The 15,680-nt window shown below is 43.2% G+C and overlaps 2 protein-coding genes across 3 annotated transcripts; one reads left to right on the forward strand and one right to left on the reverse strand.

The window, feature by feature from the left end:
* Positions 1-191: 191 nt before the first annotated feature.
* LOC118366150 (putative RNA-binding protein Luc7-like 1) lies at positions 192-6,905 on the reverse strand. Its single transcript, XM_035748594.2, is given in 11 exon segments — positions 192-513; positions 638-727; positions 729-764; positions 868-906; positions 1,087-1,175; positions 1,426-1,602; positions 1,852-1,995; positions 2,087-2,197; positions 3,321-3,419; positions 3,605-3,699; positions 6,700-6,905. Coding segments are annotated over 11 exon segments (1,098 nt in total). The 5' UTR covers positions 6,761-6,905; the 3' UTR covers positions 192-356.
* A 16-nt stretch (positions 6,906-6,921) lies between these two features.
* fam234a (family with sequence similarity 234 member A) lies at positions 6,922-13,007 on the forward strand. 2 transcript variants are annotated; one of them, XM_035748584.2, is made up of 12 exons: positions 6,922-7,063; positions 7,895-8,188; positions 8,415-8,525; positions 9,036-9,218; positions 9,560-9,684; positions 9,941-10,073; positions 10,347-10,479; positions 10,696-10,839; positions 11,626-11,707; positions 11,843-11,995; positions 12,253-12,355; positions 12,656-13,007. In XM_035748584.2, the coding sequence occupies exons 2-12, from the start codon at positions 7,930-7,932 to the stop codon at positions 12,865-12,867; spliced, it is 1,638 nt and encodes a 545-aa protein (XP_035604477.1). In that variant the 5' UTR covers positions 6,922-7,063; positions 7,895-7,929; the 3' UTR covers positions 12,868-13,007. The 2 variants fall into 2 exon arrangements, with proteins under 2 accessions (XP_035604477.1, XP_035604467.1); XM_035748574.2 differs by lacking the exon at positions 6,922-7,063 and adding an exon at positions 7,074-7,211.
* Positions 13,008-15,680: the final 2,673 nt, after the last annotated feature.

The raw sequence follows: 15,680 nt of genomic DNA on the forward strand, positions 1-15,680 counted from the left end.
TAACACTTTTCTTGGTTACTACATGATTCCATACGTGCCATTTCATAGTTTTGATGTCTTCACTAATGCTCTACAATGTAGAAAATAGTAAAAATAAAGAATAACCCTTGAATGAGTAGGTGTGTCTAAACTTGACTGGTACTGTATATATTTGCTCAATATACGATACATACACACACACACACCTGTGGTCATATGAGCTCTATTTATTTGGGACACAGTGGGTTGGCTGGAATATCTGTCAAATCAAAACGTCTCTGGACATTGCTGTTAAGAGAGTCCTTATAGATATGTGCACAGGTATGAAAGAGAGAACAGGAGGTTGTGTTTTGAGGATGGATAGATAGCGAGAGTCCTCAGAGGTCCCCGGTGTCTCTGTCCCTGTCCTGCACCCGGCGGGAGTCAGTCCTCCCGTTCTGATCCCTGCTGTCTTGCCGCCTCTCGGAGGATCCCCTCTTCCTGCTTCGCTCCCGTGAATGGTCTCTGGAGGAGCGCTCTCGATCCCGGGACGACCTGGAACCGTTCCACACGGTCTTGTTACACACACATCTAATGTACATTTATTATGAGAATAACTTTTATTATTGTGTACATGTCTGAGTAATGAGATGACGTATGTGTGTGTGTTCTCTCCTACTTGTGTCTGGTGCTGGGCTCGTGGCGGTGGCCCTTGCTGCAGGATCGGCTGCGGTGGCGTCTCCTCCTCTCCCGGTCCCTGGAGCGAGCGGGAGGAACGCCGCCTCCTACGTTCGCGAGAGCGGGACCTGCAGCACAGACACAGAAAAGTTCTATATACAGTAATAAACAATGATATTGTGTATCTAATATATTTCATATGGCAGCAGATGGCTGGGGGCCCATACTAACCTATGTTCCCTGCTCCGTTCCCTGCTCTGTGATTTGGTCCTATAAAAACAACAGACAATAATTAAGATGCCTCTGTGAAAATCTTAATTTGCCTCCACATACAGTACATAAATCAATATTTTTCCCCCAAAAGAAGTTCTGCCATCACCACCAACATGTTTATAAACCATGTGCCCATGTCAATTTAATTATTTATAAAAAGTTAAGTCCTGTACCCACCTTGTCTTCATCCGCTCTTCATTCTCTCGCTCTTCTCGCCTCTTGAGACGGTCCTGGTTCCTCTTCTCCTGCTTGTCAATGACTGTTTTCTGATTTTTAAAAAATGATGAGCAATGGCATTAGCCGAAGTCTTAACATAGAATTTAATAACACAAGAAAAAATGTAACGTCAAAAAGTCCTTAATGCAAAATTCAAAGGTAATCGAAAAGACAGACGTTGGCAGTGCTTTTAATCCCAAACAATATCCTTGTATAATCTTCAAAACGGGAAATCAGTTTAAAAATAAAACTTGGCAGGTGTATTTAGCAACCTGTGGTCTGAGGTGGTTCAGAGATTACCTTCAGGGCTTCCAGTTTCTCCCTGATCTGGATGAATCCCAGGTGCAGCTTCCCACCAAAGTGGTCGGCCAGGCGACGGTCGTTGTCGTGGAGACCCAGGTATGCCGAGCATACCTCGCAGACACGGAGCTTCTGCTGCTGGAAACTGGAGGCAGGCATGGAGTTTCTGTACTCCTCCTGAGAAGCAGAGAACAGAAAATATTAAAGAAATTGAGTCCGCAACGGAAAGAATGGGGTCGAGTTCATTATGGTGAAAATTAAGTGAAACCGGATGGTTCCCCCTAAACTTGTCCAATAAGAAGGCTATGTGAATTTCCCATTGCAAAATGTTTTTGCTAAAGTGTGCCCTGATGAACACAGCCCAGGTTTATAGTCAGGAGGAGTTTAATGGAAACTAGATTTGTTGTGAGGAAAACAACCCCTCACCTCGGCATCCCTCTTCCTGCTGCGGACATTCTCCACTTCCTGTAGGATCAGCTGGGCTTCATCTACGTTCCCCTCGGCTCCCAGCTGCTCCGCCTTGGCCAGGAGCTTCCCGATCTCTTCGTTCAGCTCGTGGACAGTCTCTGCCTGGAGAGTCACACACACAATCAGTCTGGATTAGAACGTGTCCAACAACATGTCCTTACATTCCACAATGAGGTTCATCTTGCTTTCTTACCTTTGCAGCGACCTCCGCACTGATCTCATCCTGAGTCTCCACCAGTCGTTTCTTGGCCAACTCTGTTCTACGGTCGCAATCAGCAATGAAAGACTCCAGGTGATCTACAGCCTACAGTCAACCACAGAAAAGTCAACGCCATACAAGTCAATGGAACACAGACTGGTGCACAGGTATAATGAACAACACTGAATCAGAATATAAAAACGCAAAATGCAAAGTATTAGTTTTGACCTGAAATAGAAGATCCCAGAAATGTTCCCATATGTACAAAAAGCATATCTCTCATTTTGTGCATGAATTTGTTTGCGTCCCTGTCCGTGAGCATTTTTCCTTCGCTAATATAATTCATCCACCTGACAGATGTGGCATATCAAGAAGCTAATTAAACAGCACGATCATTACACAGGTGCACTTTGTGCTGAGGTTAATAAAAGGCCACTAAAATGTGAAGTTTTGTCACAAAACACAATGCCACAGATGTCTCAAGTTTTGAAGGAGTGTGCAATTGGCATGCTGACATCAGGAATGTCCACCAGAGCTGTTGCCAGAGAATTTAATTAATTTAATTTCTCAACCATAAGCAGAGTACGTCCAAACGGCCTCACAACCGCATACCACATGTAAGGCGTTGTGTGGGCGAGCTGTTTGCTGATGCCAACGTTGCGAACAGAGTGCCCATGGTGGTGGTGGGGTTGTGGTATGGACAAGCATAAGCTACGGACAACAATGGCAATTTGAATGCACAGAGATACCGTAACGAGATCCTGAGGCCCATTATAGTGCCATTCATCAGTCACCATCACCTCATGTTTCAGCATGACAACACACAGCCCCATGTCGCAAGAATCTGTACACAATTCCTGGAAACTGAAAATGTCCCAGTTCTGCCATGGCCCGCAACTTTGCACAGCCATTGAAGAGGAGTGGGACAACACTCAACAGGCCACGCATGAGGAAAATGATACTGACTGGTTTCTGATCTACGCCCCTACCTTTAAAGGTATCTGTGACCAACAGATGCATATCTGTATTCCCAGTCATATGAAATCCATAGATTAGGGCATAACAAATTTATTCCAATAGACTGATTTCCTTAAATTAATTAACTCAGTAAAATCTTTGAAATTGTTGCGTTTACATCTTTGTTCAGTACAGAACAAGTACAAATTACTTGGCACGGAAGGGATGAATGAAGTTGTATTTCATTGAACTGACTGTGGACATCACTTACGTCAAGCTCAAAGAAGAGTTCCCTCGCCTTGGAGGCGATTTCATAGTCGGCCCGGAGCGCTAGGTCGTGGGTCTTCGCACATTCTCCCAGATCCATACGCTGTCGATTAAGTCAGTCAGCTAGTCAAGACACAGCCATAGTTCCTGCATAATCTGCGGCAAACTACTTTAGAAAGTACTTTACGGTCACTGCATTAAAATATTCAGAATCGATCAACCAATATTACTGACTAGACTTGAACGGAATTAAATCATATGGGAGGATGCGGTGCTTAGTCTGCTTACAGTTCCAGAGAGGATGTCGTGGGGACAGCAGTTCAGGAGATGGCTTTTGCAGACCCGCTCGTCAGTGAACTTGACCCTCTGCCGCGTCTCGTCCCCTGAAACATGCAAAAAGCAACAGTCAGAAATAGCTCACATAGCTATTGGTCCACTAGAGCGAGGTATCCAACGCTTTATACCCATATTAGGGTAAAGGGGCAAAGATTTGACCTTTTTTTTTTTTTTTTACAATTGCATCTTGGTATTCTCTTTATTGGGGTGAAATGAACATAGATATATTCAGCTAGAATGCATCAAGTGACAGAATGTGTGCCTTTGGACAGTACTTAACGACATTCACTTTGTCTTAAGATATTCCAAAATGTGGCTTTGTAAAAACACTTGTGTTTAAAGCGGAACCTTAGATAATCTTAACCACCAGAACCAGGTTTACCAGTCAGTAAACAATGGGGCCTGCATTGGGACCAGAGTGGTGTGTCCCTTAAGGCTTGCTGTATTTCCTGCTGTAACCTAGAGGCTTACCTTACCAGAGCCTCGATACTACATTAAGAATATGGTTGTGCTAAGAGTGTGACTTGACACTCTCGTCATGGCATTCTGAAAGCACCTGTTCAACTGAAGAATACAGGCCTATAGAAAAATCAACAGCCAAATGGTTGTAAGCCTACTGTATGGGTGTTTTTAATGATTGACAGGGACAGGCCCATGACGATCCCTGGGTCTCATGACATTGTCACTCAGCTTAACCGTGCTGTGTCACTGCAACAGCTGTTACAGCGTCAGCTAGATCTCCTAACTTCAACAAAATGAGACCATTTAAAATAGATTCAGGCCTAGGCTATAGTTGGCGCCAACGAAGTCCCTGACACAAATGGAACATTGAAAGAAAACCCAAGAAAAATGTTAGCTTTATACACACTGCGAGCTCCAACATACTGTACCCATCTGCATTCTCCAACACCTCAGCTGCAGAATTTTAAACCCGCTGTAGGAAAGTATAAATGGGAACAGTTCTTGCTCAAACCTGTAGTAAGGAAGTGTGGAATGATACACAAGTAAGATTGTAAAGATCTGTGCAGAGCTTTTCGATGGCTAATATTGTCTCTGCTTGACAATAAACGTGGCTTTCAACGCAACCAGGCAACGTCTTAATTCAAGCTGCAACTACTTCCAAGATTTTAATATCCATTGTTGTGATGCTAAAAAAAAAAAAGATACAACTTCCCGGAAAGAAAACAATTGTTTGGATTATTATTATTCATAACAGCTTTAAAAATCATGTGTGACTCACGGCTCGATGAACATGAGGCTTTTCTGCAACTCCTTTGCAGATTGATGTAGGCTGGCAAAGATACACTGAACCTTTATGAATAAAATAAAGGGGCCACAATTGTTCAGTTTGTATGTAACATATGTACGGGAAGAATTTGTATTCATCTCAACACACACAAACTCACACACACAAACTCACATTGTTAGGCTGATTAAGCCCAAAAAATAATCATGGACTGAGGTCAGTTTATCCGACTTTACATGTCACCATTGTAGACATGACATCCTTCCTAAATGGCAGCTGTTATGTTTTCAATGTTTGTATCCTTGTAGCCTAATTTGACACCTTTATTAATCTTTTCATATAATTAATAAGCCGGGACTAATTGCATTCTATAGCGACAGCTTGAGAGATATTGCTGTGCCTGTTTTGGACCTTATCCGTAAAAGTTGTAGACAGTAGACGCCGTTTGTGTCGCAGAGGGGTGACCAAGAAAGTATTACATCCAAGAGCGTGAACTAGATTGAAGGGGGTGAAAGTAGCATCAAACAATTGGATGTAGTACTTTCTTGGGCACTGCCAACAACGTTTTTATCAGAACCATCTACGGATACCGTCCAACGTGGGACACATGCTGCTAAATACAGGTAGAGCAAAGGGCCGGGTGCATATCTCACAAAGCTGTTACTATAGAATGCACTAAGACAGAAGGCTACTGTTAAAATAACTGTACTTACTGTTATTTACCGTATATGTGACAGCAAGCTTCGTAAGTCTAGTGTCCTTGTAGCCAGATACGTAATTTACTATGGAAGTGGTGCTTGTGCAAATGCTACACAATAGTAGACACTGTGCACAGCATGACTAACTGTTTTAACCTCCTGTCAAGGACTTGCAGACTCACTAGATATCCTTACTGACTATTTAGTATTTACAAGGCCGGCTATCTTTGTTATCCTATACTGCATGTAGGCCTTGCTAAATATAATTAGCTTCAGGGTTGGGGTCAATTCAGTTTCAATTACAGTCAATTCAGAAAGTAAACCAAATTGTAATAATTTTTTTCCAATTGAAAAGTATTTAAGAGAATTGGAATGGAATGTGTACTTCCTGAATTTACTGGTATTTAAATGGAATTGACCCCAACCCTGGCTAGCTATGTATCTAACTGAACAACATAATAACGTGGATCTGTGTTGTAAAAATACATTAGATTGAAATGTATTAGTTATAACATGAGTTTTATCCCCGCTTTTTCAGGGACCACTTAAACTCAGGGTCCCCCAGGGGGGCGTCCAGATGATCATTACTTATCTAGCTAGCTGGTCTATCAACAATGAATGCCAGAGTGGACGTAATTAGCTATGGATACAAACATTAAATCGCGAAACAACAACAACTAGGCCGGCGACAGATCATGATTGAGCTGCTTTTATGTCACACAGCCGTCCTCTTGTACGCCATTCATTCAAGGTATGTCCAATTGAAACACGCCACAAAAACTAGTTAGCTAGATGGTAAACTAACTAGCTAGAAGGCTAAGTGCAAGCCACTGGCTCACATATGAGGCTGCGTTCAGACAGGCAGACAAATTCAGACCCCCCCCTACTTAATTAATTCGTATTTTGACCAATCATATCAGCCCTGAAAACAATCTGATGTGAAAAGATCTCATGTGATTGGTAAAAAGACAAATGAGTGGAAAACATAATAATTGGCCTGCCTGTGTAAACGCAGCAGTAGAAAAGTATCTCTGAATGGCTCCATCTTTTAGCTAGCAAGCTAATGTAGCTAACAAGCTAGTCACCGCCGTTTTGCTACTCACCATCCCTCGCTGTCCCCATTAGTTGATCGAGCAAAGCTCTCATTTGAGCTTGGGCCGACATTGCTGTGGGTTAATTCTTGAAAGCTTCACACAAAACAGAAGGTTCCACGATCTATGGTATCCTATTTTATTAATGCAATATGTTTATTATTCGGACAAGCTTCTTCAACGATCTCGTCAGCCCCTTCTTTCTTTGCTAAGGAAATGACGACACTTCCTCTACGCTAGAATTGGCCAATTGGAGTGGCTTGGTAACGAACCAATCACAGCCACTTGAGTTCAAGATAGCTCGTTTCACGATGGTGCACGCAATCGGGGATCCTTGGGATGTCCCTATCCCCATTGAAGCTGAAACGTAAAACGGGTAAGGTTGGGTCGTTCAAATGATCCCAGATTGCAATGACTATTTCACGATAGCTAGTAGATGCTTTAAGGTGTGAATTGTTTACTCAGGTGAAGTTGGATTGACAGTTATCGATCAAACAAAGACACGGACAGAAGTAGCTTCTAAAGTAAGATACAAAAATAAATCAACTACTTGAGATAAATGAGACATTTAAGGGCTCGAAATTGAATGGCGAAACTATCTAGATAGTTAGCTAACTAGTCTAGTCTGAGATAATGCCAACGAATACGTTTTGAGCCTGTAACGCGTTATGTAACGGTAGCTACTATGGCTAGCTATGCTAACTAGCTCGTATTCTAAGCCAGAAGTTGTGGTATCTTGACCAGGCTTTCAATTAAATTAACTCGCTAAATTGACATGTTATGCATTATTATCGCAGCCAAATAACGCTAGCTAATTCTTTATCTCGGTTACCCAGAAGTACAATTCTCTCGCGAAAGTTTATTTTACTGTTTCATCTGTCCACGACACTTGTTTACGGAAATGGTGAATCCAGGACCCAAACGGAGTCCGGGTGTATAGCTAAAATTAAACACTGACATTGTACCTCAGGATATAATCAGTGCATGCTGTTACATGGTAGCTTGCTAGCTAAGGTCATGGGTTATGAATGTTATTGTTTTGTTCAGAAATTTCTGGAGGCAAACTTGAAAATGTTTAGAGTGAGATGGTGCGAGTGTGGAAATTGCTGCAGTCCCACAGGCAGACAGGAATACATTTGGTACTGTGTCAGTGCTGAGGGAGCGTTATAGGTTTGTGTCCTTTGCACCACATTTTCTATATGTTTAGGTCTGTTCGGGCTATGACACATTGCTGAAGAGATAATGGAGCCAACAGACCATGCCACAGAAGCCGACCCCCTGAAGAGGGAGGAGGATGGGGTTGAGGGTGGTGGAACGGCACCACCAGCGCAGACCAAGAAGAAGAGTTTGGGTCTGGCCAAGTTGTCCCACTGGAGGACGGCTGCCTTCTTCCTCTCCCTCTTCCTCTGCCTCATCATCGTCTTCGCCTTCTCTTTCATCATCCCCTGTCCCGTCCGTCCGCAATACCTCACCTTCTGGAACCGCACCTTCCCCCAAGCAGGTGGGAAAGATGTACAGTGACACAATAGACCAGAGAAGGCCAGTTAAGAAGTTATTTAAACCCTGTGTTGTTTTCCACTATGGACTGGATGAAAAAGTCTCAATCTCCATGAAAATAGCATTTTAGTACAGGACCAGGCTTGAACTGTCTGGGAAAACAGCCCTATATGTACTGTTTGTTTCTTTACCCAAAAGGTTCAACTTACTTCTTTTCCTTTCTCTCACAGCCACCTATGATTTCCTGGCCATTGAGGATGCAAGCAAAGACAAAGTGATGGACGTGTTGTTTGTCCTGAAGGCCCAGGAGGGCAGTCAGAACGTTAGTTGTTTTGCTGAAGGTACTAGTAATACAGATCTTACAGCAAATGCTTCATGCTTTGTCTTGCTAAAGGCCCATTGCAGTCAAAGTTATGTTTTCCCTGTGTTTAAGTATTATATTGTAGATAGCTGATTAAACTAACACTGTAAAAGGTTGAACAAATATTGTTATTTCCTGATAGCTTCTGGTTTAAAATACAATCTACACAGGACCTTCTAATCAGCAGGATTGCATGGTTGGGAGTTTCAGCTTTCCATGGTGACATCCCCATTCTAGTTAAATAAAATAAAAAATAAAACATTCTGTTCACTCCCAGAAAGTCCTATCAGAATTCTTGCCTGAGAACGTTTTTTGTTTAAAAAAAAACAATTTTTGCACATTTGAATGGAAATCTATAACAGTTTGGTACAGAGACACTGTTTAATAATTCCTACTGTAATTGTTCTAACAATATATTGTCTGCTGTGTCGTTGTAAAATCTGTAGCTTGGCAGTGTCTGTGAGATTCACGTGTGCTGTATGACTTCCAGGTCTGGACACACCTTGTGTGTTTGTGTCGGCGGTAGCTGGGACCAACGGGGAGTCTCTGTGGGAGCGGCCCTTGGCCCCTGAGTTCCACTGGGCCCAGTGTGGTCTGGACGGCCTTGGAGAAACCGAGAGGGGCTGCCTGCTGTCTCACTCCAACCAGCTCACTGCCATCAACAAATACACTGGTGAGTGACTCCGATTCATGACTCTCTTGTTTACTCACCTCTCTCTCTCTACGATCTCACTCTCACAAACAACACCTGATCAGGAACTTATAGTCATGTTTTCATACCTTTTCCACCACAATGGTGGTTGAACTTCACACTTCAAGTAGTCATGCTTTCTCTCCTCACGCCTTTCATAAATCGCAAGTATGTGCCTGCTTATCCCTCTAATGTATGATAGTTTGGTCTGTGTCTCGCCACTATTTTGTAACATGACTCACTTCGAAGAAAACTTCCATGATTTCGGATGGAGGGGGGTTGTAGCTGTGAGTGCATTCTGAATACTTGGTATTTCTGTACAGGAGTGGTGACGTGGGCGCGGCTCCAGCCTCCCAACCTGAGGAGTACCTTACCGGTCCTCAGTGTCTCAGACCTGGATGGGGACGGGGTAAGCGACGTGGCTCTGGTGGCGCCCAGCCCAACGCAGGTAAACCTCAGAGGCGTCCTTGATGTCTCAGTTTAGTCGCACTTACCAGCTGTGTTCCGCATGACGACCGCTCAGACTAGAGGATGCGATATTGTAGGATTTTCACTGTTTCCGTTTTATACCTCTGCTTTAAAACACAGGACAATAATGCATGAGAAAATGTGTACTTCACACATGAAATGGCAACCTCTGTGCCAGTACCTTTCAACAGAAGACCTCAAGACAGTTTGTTCTATTGTTATTCGTTGCGCTCTAGACACAGCTGGCGATCCTCTCAGGGAAGACTGGTGTCCAGATTGGCTCAGAGGTGGTTCTTGACACTGCTGAGTGTGCCATGCATCTCCTCCACTCCACAGGGAAAGGCTCCAACTATGTACTGCTCCAGAAAGGTGAGCAAGCCATTTGCCAAAGCCTGCTAGTGAGCTCATTTATAGATCTGTTGTCAATAATTCACTGACCAAACTATTGATCTCATAACATTCTATGTGATAGAACACATTGATTTCAGTCCTACTGTATGTGACCTTGTCCAATGGCCAGTGAGCTATCACAGTACATTGATTTAAGGGTCCTATATGGCCAGTTGGCTACAGCCCACAGCATATTGATGTCAGTGTAATGTTATATGACTGTTGTCACTGCCCTTTGTCCCATCTCCCCAGACTCGGGATTGTATGGCCTGGCCCTGTGGAGGATTGCAGCCCAGGCTAAGGCAGGCATGGAAAAAGGCCTCAAGAAGGACAAGCACTGGGAGCGCAAAGCCAATGACTCCTCTGGCCTTGTATCAATCTATGAGTAAGATGGAGCAGCAGCTAGACGCTAATACACAATTCTCACAATGCCTCAAAATGTCACAGCTTGGGGGCAAAACACAACACCAATATACCAAACGTCTAGTGGTTAAATTATGATTTCTCATGTCTTATGTTCAGTAACCTGGACAATAGACTGAAATGAATTGCTAATGCTAACATGAAGTCTTTCCTTTTGATGGCCATTCCTCCCCTGCAGGTCTGGGACATTGAGATACGTGTTAAGGACAGGGAAGGCAGAGGGTCCCTCCAACCTGCTATTGGTCACTGGGGGCAGTGTGGTGCTGATAGATGGTGACAGTCTGAACTTACTGTGGAGAGTCAACACCAGCACAGTCCTCAGGTTAAAAAAACGTCATCACCCTAAGCACTGATTAGTTAGTTAACATTGTCATGTAGCTTACTCAATACACAGTTTTGAATGGTCATATCAGGACTAACAACCTCATATTCCTTAACATTTGTAATAAATTGCCGTGTGTGTGTGTGTGTGTGTGTGTGTGTGTGTGTGTGTGTGTGTGTGTGTGTGTGACTATCTATGAGTACAACTATGATAACCAGGTATTTGGGCCAATGTTGTGTACCGACTGGGAGGGTTTTAAGTACAGTACCAGTCAAAAGTTTGGACACCTACTCATTCAAGGGTTTTTCTTTATTTTTACTATTTTCTACATTGTAGAATAATAGTGAAGACATCAAAGCTATGAAATAACACATTTGGAATCATGTAGTAACCAAACAAGTGTTAAATAAATCAATGTATTTGATATTCTTCAAAGATGCCTTGATGACAGCTTTGCACACGCTTGGCATTCTCTCAACCAGCTTCATGAAGTAGTTACCTGGAATGCATTTCAATTAACAGTCACGTGCATTCCAGGTGACTACCTCATGAAGCTGGTTGAGAGAATGCCAAGAGTGTTCAAAGCTGTCATCAAGGCAAAGGGTGGCTACTTTGAAGAATATAAAATATATTTTGATTTGTAGAATATAAAATGTATTTTGATTTAATGTGTTATTTCATCGTTTTCACTATTATTCTACAATGTAGAAAATCAAGAAAAACTCTTGAATGAGTAGGTGTGTCCAAACTTTTGACTGGTACTGTACATTTTTCCTCTCCCCTCAGCGAGCCTTCTTTTGGCCACTTCAACAAAGATGGCACACTCGACATAGTGATCGAGGAGGACATTGGCAACCGCATTAAAAGGGTATGTGGGGACCAGCCTGGAAGCAATAGAAGAGACTCAACTTACCTGCTTGGTATTTCATCCCTTTTTGTTTTTCCACTCCAAGCTGCATTTGCATTGAATGCGACATCTGTCCCTGCTCTGTGTGCATTGTAGGTGGTGATCCTGGACGGAAACACTGGAGGCACAGTGTGGGAGGTCAACCTACTGGCCAGCCCCAACTCACCCAAGCCAGCCTCAGTCAACACCATCAACTCCTTCTCTGTGTTCATGTTCTGGGGGCTGATGCCCTCCGAGGCCAACGCTACTGTGAGTACAGTGACTCTATGAGAACGGATCATTCACTGATCTTCATCTCCTTCTGTGTTCACAGAACCTTAGCCTGAGAATCTGAAGGCTTGCATTAGCTTCCCGAGTTAAGGCCTAGGATTCAGCTCAGTGGGCTAGCACAGGCTTGTGGCATGCAGAATACCTGGGTTCGAACCCGGGTCGATCCAATTCACATTTGTCATAGTGGTGCCCTTTAGACACGCTGACCTGTTTCTAAAGGAATGCTTTCCTACCAGAGGGATTTGAGTGAGGAGCGGCGCTCCTACATGCTGTATCCCCACTACTCCTCAGTTCTCCTGGAGAAGAGCAACGTCATGGACCACATCATCGCGTTTAAAGGTGAGCTACACGATTGAGCAAAACAATGTCATTATGCGCGATCGGTGAACCGTCTCAATAGCTCAGCTGTCTAAAAACGTTATTACCGCACCGCCCTCTCAGGGAGGAGGAGGGACCTTGGATCTTTCCTCCAATGCGCTTTGAGAGGAAGGTGAGGAATTGAGGGGGAAAAGGACTTGGGATGCAAGGATTTGACGTCTAGTAACGTTTTCAGACAGCCCTAGTCTACTGTACTTGAGGATAATGACTATTTTCTAAGCCTAAATGACTTGTTGTCAATGTGTTTTCTGCCTGTCCTAGCCACTCTGTTGGAGCGGGGGCGCCACGCCTGCTACATCATGTTGACGGGGCCCGAGGGGGAGGGGGCCGAGGGGACGGTGGACCTTAGCAAGCGCAAACTGAAACAAGATGTCACCGACAGCCGGGTCCTCCGCCTGGGCTCCATAAGCAGCAAAGACACTAACGAGGACATCAAAGAGGCCTTCCAGAGACTGCGTTTCAGCGATGAGTGACAGGCCACTGTTACCATGACAACATTGTTGCTGATATCGAAACTGTGTTACAATAGATATGACAACTGTTACTGCTGACAATCAACCAACTGTGTAGCTATGGTTACCTTAAAGCTGACTACTAAACCTTCTTCTGCTGACCTTGTATTTCAACTGTCCCATCATGACAATCAGATTAATTTAGCTCAGTTTTCTTAGCGTGGAAATAGGCAAGGTAGAGGCAGACTTGGCTTTGGGTCAATGCAACCAATAACTGCACTAATCACAGAAGACTGCCAGGGCATACCAACCAGGCAATATGGTATTATCAGGTACTGTATCTGAATTCATTTATGCACAACTAGTAGGCTACCGTGTGGGATAGTTTTTAGATACCTTTGCTGTAGCAACTTCAGCCTCTGTAAAGGTGGCTAAAGTGACTAAGCGTTTATGTTATGCAACAAAAAGAGGCACTAAAAGCCCCAAAGAGCTGCATGGCCAACCCTGTGGTTAGTGTAAATATCTTAAGGGTACTGCTTCCATATAAAATTACAAGTCATAGCCTTATATTGTAGCCAGAGGTACTGTGGTAGATGAAACTAGTAGCAGGTACTGTACTATTCCAAGTTGGTGTAAATTAGGGTATAATTCAAATGCACATTGACAAGCCTTGAAAGTTTAATGTTTCTGATCTGTGTGTCGATGTTCAAATCAGGCAAAAGAGAAAGGGAAAACTTGAGAAAATTCTTATGCCCCCCCATCTCTTAAAAAAAATGCTTTAAAGTGATCTTGAATGGGAATGAGGGTTTTATAGTTTGCCTTACATGAATATATTGAACCTTCTTTTTGAGATGATTTTTCCTTATTTTTCCTTATCTATTGATCTCTAAAAACATTTTTCAGATCTGAGCGAGCCGACACCCGCATAGCTGTTGTTTTTGCAGTGTTGTAGGAGGAACTTGGGGCTCTATTCAACCCGTATCACCAAAGTTCAGCTTTGTATTGTTCGTACTTTAGCAGGAACTGCATTCACGGTAAACGCTACATGTCGGCCCAATTGGAAATGAGCTTTTACATTTCTATCGCTGAATCTGCAACCAGAAATAGCTATTGGTTTTCTGGTTCGTTAAAAGAGCCAAACTTAGATATGTTTTTGTTGGTTTGATAAATTAGACCATGCCCATTTCAAGCTTATCTTCCAAAAAAAAAAGTTACATCAGAATGTTTAACCAAGTTAGCTGGCTAACTCATTGATCCTATTTTGTCGTGTACACCCCCCCCCCCCTCAAGCTTTCGAAGTCCCTGATTTAAGACACAATTTGCTGTGTAGTTGTGTAACGGATGTGAAACGGCTAGCTTAGTTAGCGGTGTGCGCTAAATAGCGTTTCAATCGGTTACGTCACATGCTCTGAGACCTTGAAGTAGTAGTTCCCCTTGCTCTGCAAGGGCCGCGGCTTTTGTGGAGCGATGGGTAACGATGCTTCGAGGGTGACTGTTGTCGTTGTGTGCATAAGGTCCCTGGTTCGCGCCCGGGTATGGGCGAGGGGACGGTTTAAAGTTATACTGTTACAGTTGCGTATCAGCCAGACGAGGTAGAATTGCATGAGCTGTCAAATCCGAAAACTGCTCCAAGCATAACTGGTGCCACGTTCAAAACAACTGGGAACTTGGAAATGTCCAACTTCAGTGCATTCAAAACAACTGAACTCGTAAAAAAAAAGAACAAGCTCAGACTGGGGGAAAATTGATTTGAATGGTCATTCATCTCTGAATTCCAACTCTGGTACTCTGGCCTCATTCTAGAGCTCTGACTTTCCGACCTAAAGATCACTAAAAGTCATGATTTGACCTATTATTTTTCCAAGTTCCCAGTTGTTTTGAACGCAGCATGGGAACTCTGGAAAAATACGAGGTCAAATCATGTCTGCAGTGGTGGAAAAGGTGCTCAATTGTCATACTTGAGTAAAAGTTAAGATACCTTAATAGAAAATGACTCAAGTAAAAGTGAGTCACCCAGTAAAATACTACTTCAGTAAAAGTATCTGGTTTTAAATGTACAGTAATTGAAAAAGTACTCGATTGTCATAAGTAATAGTTGTACATAAGCAAACCCGATATCACAATTTCTTGTTTTTTAAATTATGTACAATCAGGGGAACACTCCAACACTCATAATTTACAAATGCAGTATTTGTGTTTAGTGAGTTCGCCAGATCAGAGGCAGAAGGGATGACAATGCGTTGTATTGATAGGTGCTTGAATTGGACCATAATGCTATACAGCATGAGCATTCTCAATGTACAGAGTAGGCTACTTTTGGGTGTCTGGGAAAATGTTTGAGAAAAAGTACATATTTTCTTTAGGAATGTAGTGGAGTAAAAGAGAGCCCCAAAAAATGACTAATGTAGTACTTCAAAGTATTTTTTATTTAGTTACTTTACACCACTGGATGTCGGTGATCTTCAGGTTGTAAAGTCAGACCTCCAGAAAGGGTCCAGAGTTCCCGACTTGAAATTTCGAGTTGGATGACCGTTCAAAACTATTTTTTCCAGTCAGAGCAACAAAAAAATGTGAGTTCCCAGTTGTCTTGGACGCTCGGAAGACGGAGAGTTCCAAGTTGTTCTGAACGCCACATATACCTATAGCGGACATTGGCGAAAGCATAAATCATAGTCCACAGACGCAAGGACGCGATAGTCCTGCTTCCCATTGTAACATAGCTACATGTCTCTGACACCACCAACCGCGGGGAACGTACAGCTCTCGTTCGAGCACCTCCCCACAATGCCCAACCAACGCGTCTCCCGGTATGTGTCTTCTAGTCATTTATAATG

Source organism: Oncorhynchus keta, chromosome 3 (assembly GCF_023373465.1).
Source record: "Oncorhynchus keta strain PuntledgeMale-10-30-2019 chromosome 3, Oket_V2, whole genome shotgun sequence".
Taxonomy (NCBI): Eukaryota; Metazoa; Chordata; class Actinopteri; order Salmoniformes; family Salmonidae; genus Oncorhynchus; species Oncorhynchus keta.

What these genes read in the sequence shown, in the direction of transcription:
- fam234a (XM_035748584.2), top strand. Translation starts at nt 7,930, where the DNA reads ATGGAGCCAACAGACCATGCCACAGAAGCCGACCCCCTGAAGAGGGAG. An exon ending in TGCCATCAACAAATACACTG is followed by an intron (nt 9,219 to 9,559) that starts GTGAGTGACTCC and finishes ATTTCTGTACAG; the next exon opens with GAGTGGTGACGTGGGCGCGG. An exon ending in AACACCAGCACAGTCCTCAG is followed by an intron (nt 10,840 to 11,625) that starts GTTAAAAAAACG and finishes CTCTCCCCTCAG; the next exon opens with CGAGCCTTCTTTTGGCCACT.